Raw genomic sequence first — 6216 nt, forward strand, 5'->3', positions numbered from 1 at the left:
CCAACCCTCGACCGTTTATGTTTGCCGCGCGCGCAGATGCGACCACGAATTATCGCGGCGTGTTCCAAAAACGTTCAGAACGTGCTGCGACTGTCAACTGCCCGCGATCCAGCTCCCGGATTGGGCGAAGCCGGGTCCGGCCAGAGGTCGCGATATGCGACCGATGTAGGGATAAGTCATTTCTAGCAGAGATGAGATGCGCCGCCACTGAGGGGTAACAGTTGGCAAGTACGTTAGCCGCCCGCATCAACTCCCAGGGGACAGCACAGGATACGATCGCGCGACCCTGTCCGTGAGAAATTTCCCAACTCATCTCTGGTTTTTTTTTTCCACATTTTTAATGTCGTTGACATGAAAATCTACCTATAGCGAGTGACTACAGTGCCATCTGTGCATATCCATTATTATTGCGAAAATAAGACTGCTTCATAGAGATTTAATATGTCGTCATGCGCATGACGTCAGAAACGCAAATTTTGAAGGTTACGTTTTGACAGCACGATTTTAACTTATTTTGCGGCTGCTAGCGCAGTAGCTTGGTGTTTTAGCAGCATTACGCTTCGATTCTGTGTAACGTGTGTAAAAAGTTCGATCAAATGACGAGTTAGGACCTACCGCGAAATTGTAGACGACTAATATCTCTGTTGATCATTAAAGGTTAGAAGTAGGGTTAGGGTGTAGTCGTTTACTAAAAAGATGGCAGGAGGAACCGTATTGCAGGTATGATGATTTCACGAGCCAAATTAGTTATTAGGACCGTTATTTGATCGTTTCATTCATACATGTGCAGAAAGCCATTGATTTGGTAACAAGAGCCACTGAGGAGGACCGCAAAAAGAACTACGAAGAAGCCCTAAAATTGTATGAACATGCAGTGGAGTATTTCTTGCATTCTATCAAATGTATGTAGATTGACCTGTGATCAGAAATAATAGTAGCAATGATTTGGTTTTATGGGACATGAATACAATTTCAGACGAAGCACAAGGTGACAAGGCAAAGGATAGCATTAGGTCAAAGTGCTTACAGTATCTCGATCGGGCAGAAAAGCTGAAAGAGTATTTGAAGAAGGGAAAGAAAAAGCCTGTCAAGACAGGTGAAAATAATGATAAAAGTGATGAGAAAAAAAGTGACAGTGGTGATAGCGACAATGACAGTGATCCTGAGAAGAAGAAATTGCAAAGCAAGTTGGAAGGGGCCATTGTTATTGAAAAACCTAAGGTTAAATGGAGCGATGTTGCTGGGTTGGATTTAGCCAAAGAGGCTTTGAAAGAAGCTGTTATTTTGCCTATACGTTTTCCACACCTTTTCACTGGGAAACGTATACCTTGGAAGGGTATTTTGCTTTTTGGAGTAAGTGTACTATTAGACATTTATTTGATTGCATGCGTCAACCATCAATATATAAATTGTACAATAAGCTTTAATTTGCTATTCTTTGGAAGTGTAATCGGTATTAAATTAATGATATTAATAATACATTCTAATCAGCCCCCAGGAACTGGCAAATCATATTTAGCAAAAGCAGTAGCAACAGAGGCAAATAATTCCACATTCTTCTCAGTATCATCTTCTGATTTAGTGAGCAAATGGCTTGGTGAATCAGAGAAACTCGTCAAGAACTTATTCGAATTAGCCCGACAGCACAAACCTAGTATAATTTTTATCGATGAAGTGGATTCTCTATGTTCTTCGCGGTCTGATAATGAATCAGAATCTGCACGAAGGATAAAGACAGAATTCTTAGTGCAGATGCAAGGTATTTATGTATATAAGTATAAATGTAATTTAAATCATTACATTTTCAATTAAAATAATTAAGTTGCAAAAAATCATTCCTATTCCTATAGGTGTCGGTTCAGATAATGATGGCATTCTTGTTCTGGGAGCAACAAATATCCCCTGGGTCCTTGACTCTGCCATTAGGAGGAGATTTGAAAAGAGGATTTATATTCCTTTGCCCGATGAACATGCCCGCGTTATAATGTTTAAACTGCATTTGGGAAACACTGCACACCGGTTGACAGATGACAATTTCAAACAATTAGCTGCATCAACCGAAGGATATTCTGGAGCTGATATTAGTATCATTGTTCGGGATTCACTTATGCAGCCAGTGAGGCAGGTTCAGACTGCTACTCATTTTAAACGTGTCACTGGACCCTCTCCTCAGGACCCCTCAGTCATAGTCGATGATCTGTTGACTCCTTGTTCACCGGGAGAGCCAGGTGCTATTGAGATGACTTGGATGGAAGTTCCTGGAGAGAAATTATTTGAGCCTCCTGTAACAATGGTAATTATGTTGATGTGATATTCTTGAAAACGCATTTTTGGATCTTGGGGAATGAAAAACATTTTATTTTAATGGTAATTACCTTGCAGAGAGACATGTTGAAATCTTTAGCCACTACACGTCCGACTGTTAACGAAGAAGATATGGCAAAATTAGAAAAATTTAAGGAAGATTTTGGTCAAGAAGGTTGATTCTGCTACTCTATTCTATAAGAAATTATCGAAATTCTCAATCATCGGAAGATCACGATACGATGATGCGTGCTTGCCTTACTTCCTGTTTCGAATAAAAAACAAACACTGCGCCCAGTGGCGTCTGTATAAAGATACAATAAGGATATATCCGTTAATTTCTCGTAACAACAGTTTCGTATAGAAAATGCATATTATAAGTCTTTTTCTTAAACGTGGAATTGTCACAGTCAAAATCTCTTTTTATTACATTATGTTTGTCACAGGTTGCTTTATTTTATGTTTAGTATTAGTCTGAAATTATACATAGAGTACAATGAAATTCACGTGGGTGATAAGCACTTTTGATTATTTGCACTGAAAACATGTGCTTAAATATCGAAAGGTCATCCAGGAAATATCCTAATTGTCTGTAGATTATTTCGTTATGTTCTTCATTTGTACTTTTATCAAATTCATTTTGTATACATTCTATGCCATTGTAGTCCTTTAGCGAATTGTACTTCACAACTTAACACCATGTATGGATTAGTTGCTTTGGATCTCAAAAGTGACTAGTTTGTTAATAACGTTTATATTAGCGATTAATTTTTGCAAAGGTTCCCCTTCTGATTTTATGACTGTATAAGAACTTGTAAAACAAATTAAGCCATAACTAAATAAACTACCACATAACACTCCATATTCGTGTATGTCGCCACAAAAATTAGTTGGTATGTAAATTGTTTTTATTGTTAATTAAATAAATAACAAGCTATACACTGTAATAAAACGGACAGGTTTACAGCGTCATTTAGATAAACGATAAATGTCTGCATACCACAAAAATATCACAAGGTTTTGGTTTGATCACAGAGGACAGTTCCTTAAAAATTCTGAGTCCATGTAAACGACTGTCACAGTGATGTCGTCTCGAAAGACCCGTACTACTTCACTCGGCAAAGTCAAGAGTTGGGATAATCTCCCATGGTCTATACCATAATCGGTACCCCCAAGGGCATTTCGCAACAAGTGCGTTGCTGCATTGCTGTCAAGAGGTTTTTTTTTTAACCCTTCTTTCCGTTGCAGAAGAATCTGATTAATTTCTGATAGTTTCATGTGCTTACGAGGCAATTTAAGTGGGCGCAACGTTATTTTTCCTGACATATGTTCACCTACCAACTTGACAGCCTGGAGAGGTGACATCAGGTCCCAAAGACCGTCGCTACCTATTATCAGAAACTTGTCCTGAGGTGTTAATCTGTGATATTTAATCTCTGGCTTAGCCGTTAAATATGGTGGCGTGTAGTAATTTTGTGGTATAGCAGTCTCACCGAGAAAGGGCACTACTACCTCTTTCATCATATTTTTACTCCACTTATATCGAAAGTCACCCAAAGAGCGTAAGGGTGCCAACTGACCTAACAAACGGTCCATTTTTATCACTGTAGATTTTTCATTTGGAGGGTGTTCTGACAAGATTCTCTCTACCTCTGATATATTGTCAGTGTTATGCTCTACCGTCATTAATTTTGTAGACCAGCCATCTTTTTCTAGAAATTGAAGAAAGTTTTTACAGTTTATGTATATATTGTAAAACAGCATCGACAATATTTAATTCTACTATATTTTCAGTAAACAAAAGAAATTTAGTTACCCGAGTATACACCAAGTACTGCTTGGCAATCTCCCACACCTGCCACATGCAAATGTGGGCCATTTATGTGAGCAACTGCAGCTACCGAACCTGACATGGCGACAGCCAAAGTTCTGGAAGCATCTTTTTTATTTAAATTTAGTAATGCTTCATTCGATAGGTCATCGTCTAAACGAAGGAAAGCCTTTTCCATGGCAGCTCCTACATCAATTTCATTTGTTGAATTGCTTCGAGCTAAATCTTGCAGTAAATTCATGAAACTATTATGATAAATGTCTTTCATTTCCACAACAAACTCTCCTGTATCATTGAATGTTTGGATTAAATCCACGTTTCTGTTAATCCGATAGGAATCCAAATACTGTTTCAGAGTCTTAGGGGGTAATAAACACGCAGTAATGTAATGAAACAGTCTTTTAGAGATTACTTGCGCACAGGCACTACCTCCGTGTCCATCGAAAATGCCTAACAAAATTCCTAAACAAATAAGTTATGTGTTGTGATATTACATACATAAATTATAATAATATGTCACTTGCTTTACCTTTTGTTATTAAACATTGAGCTTCCGAACGAGTGTCTTCTATAGGATTATTTGATGCCAGCTGATTAGAATCATAACTTTTTACCGAGCCTGGCTCGGTAAACTCTTTGGTAAACTCGTTGGCTTGTAGAATTGTTGTCACCTGTAATCATTTTAACTTGCTAATTCTAAAAATAATTTAAGAGAATAGGGCCATTGATCTAACGAAAACCATTCTGCTAACGAGTAAGGGTATCGTTAAAGACGTAACATATAGGCTTACATTGACGTAAATACATAGAACAGTTGGTACCGATAGTGAGACCCATGGCCCGGAACCTCCTGCCGAGAGTTCAACGTAAACTATTTTTACTTCTGTCGTACCTCTTGTGGCGAGAGTTGAGGCAATGCCATGTAAAAGCGAAATAGACTTTCCTCAACATTAAATCCATTTTTAAAAGCTACGTTACTGCATTTCCTGAACAATCGGCAACTACCGCCTTGCAAAACCATCCTACTGTTAATAGACTAGACGCGCGAAATTTTCAGTAAATTCGGCCTGTTGAACCTCGGCTGTTACAACACATTTTCATCAACTTAGAGGTTAGACCATCTCTACATGGGCTGAACTTTAATACATCGAGTCTGAGAGAAAATGAGAGTAGCCAAGGCTCGGAAAACACAACTATCAAACTTCTTGAGGCACGAGCGCCTGTACTGCTACGGATAAGTGAGGTACCCGATGCAGAGTTTGAACACCAGGCTGATCGGGACGAAGGATGAAACGCCATCTAGGATGTGGCAGCTAGTTTCAATATCTATATTTTTGACGATCATGAAATTCCGTTATTATAAAGAAATTCCAAAATTGGAATATATAAAGGTGTGATAAGGAACTGCGCATGCGCATGCCGGGGTCGGGAACCCTATATAAGGCCGAGCGCGCGCTCGGAGCATCATTACCCTTTGGTCTTCCGAAAGGTAAACATCGGGTTGCCTGCTTCTACCGTAACTGGTTTAACCCCAGTTTTAACCTACGGTTAAACCTAACGGTTAACCCCAGTTTTAACCTACGGTTAAACCTATCGGTTAACCCCAGTTTTAACCTGCGGTTAAACCTAACGGTTAACCCCAGTTTTAACCTACGGTTAAACCTAACGGTTAACCCTAGTTTTAACCTACGGTTAAACTTAACGGTTAACCCAAGTTTTAACCTACGGTTAAACCTAACGGTTAACCCCAGTTTTAACCTACGGTTTAACCTAACGGTTAAAAATCAAACTTCGGTTAACTTGGGTTGTGAAACCGGGCCTTATGGGAGACATCCCCCCTCCCTTCCGTTCCCTTTCTTAATATATTTAACTTAATTTATTACGTTTGTAAAGGGCTTCGGTGCGCAGCAACCTCCACGTGGTGAGCCTGGGGGATCGGTGGTTTCCAACTATTGTTCGAAACCACCGATTCGCAAATAGCTGCGCGAGTGGTTCCACTTAGCGTTTTTTCTTTTTGTATGACAGTAGCTTAATGTAGTTAAAAGTGGAAGCACTCATTGCGTGCGTGCGTAATTGTAAAT

The 6216-nt window shown here is 39.3% G+C and overlaps 2 protein-coding genes across 3 annotated transcripts; one reads left to right on the forward strand and one right to left on the reverse strand.

Annotated features, from left to right (window-relative positions):
- Positions 1–440: 440 nt before the first annotated feature.
- On the forward strand, positions 441–3166 carry LOC105699236 (vacuolar protein sorting-associated protein 4A). Its single transcript, XM_012424086.2, has 6 exons — positions 441–720; positions 791–902; positions 977–1353; positions 1492–1759; positions 1851–2293; positions 2383–3166. Exons 1-6 carry the CDS (start codon positions 697–699, stop codon positions 2482–2484), a joined length of 1326 nt encoding a protein of 441 aa, XP_012279509.1. The 5' UTR covers positions 441–696; the 3' UTR covers positions 2485–3166.
- A 28-nt stretch (positions 3167–3194) lies between these two features.
- LOC105699235 (pyruvate dehydrogenase [acetyl-transferring]-phosphatase 1, mitochondrial) lies at positions 3195–5278 on the reverse strand. 2 transcript variants are annotated; one of them, XM_012424085.2, is made up of 4 exons: positions 5028–5278; positions 4665–4806; positions 4121–4585; positions 3195–4016 (listed from the first exon to the last, which is right to left on the reverse strand). In XM_012424085.2, the coding sequence occupies exons 1-4, from the start codon at positions 5154–5156 to the stop codon at positions 3334–3336; spliced, it is 1419 nt and encodes a 472-aa protein (XP_012279508.1). In that variant the 5' UTR covers positions 5157–5278; the 3' UTR covers positions 3195–3333. The 2 variants fall into 2 exon arrangements, with proteins under 2 accessions (XP_012279508.1, XP_012279507.1); XM_012424084.2 differs by having other exon boundaries at positions 4121–4597.
- Positions 5279–6216: the final 938 nt, after the last annotated feature.

This window comes from Orussus abietinus, unplaced genomic scaffold (assembly GCF_000612105.2).
Source record: "Orussus abietinus isolate OABI.00-Male unplaced genomic scaffold, Oabi_2.0 scaffold3, whole genome shotgun sequence".
NCBI lineage: Eukaryota > Metazoa > Arthropoda > Insecta > Hymenoptera > Orussidae > Orussus > Orussus abietinus.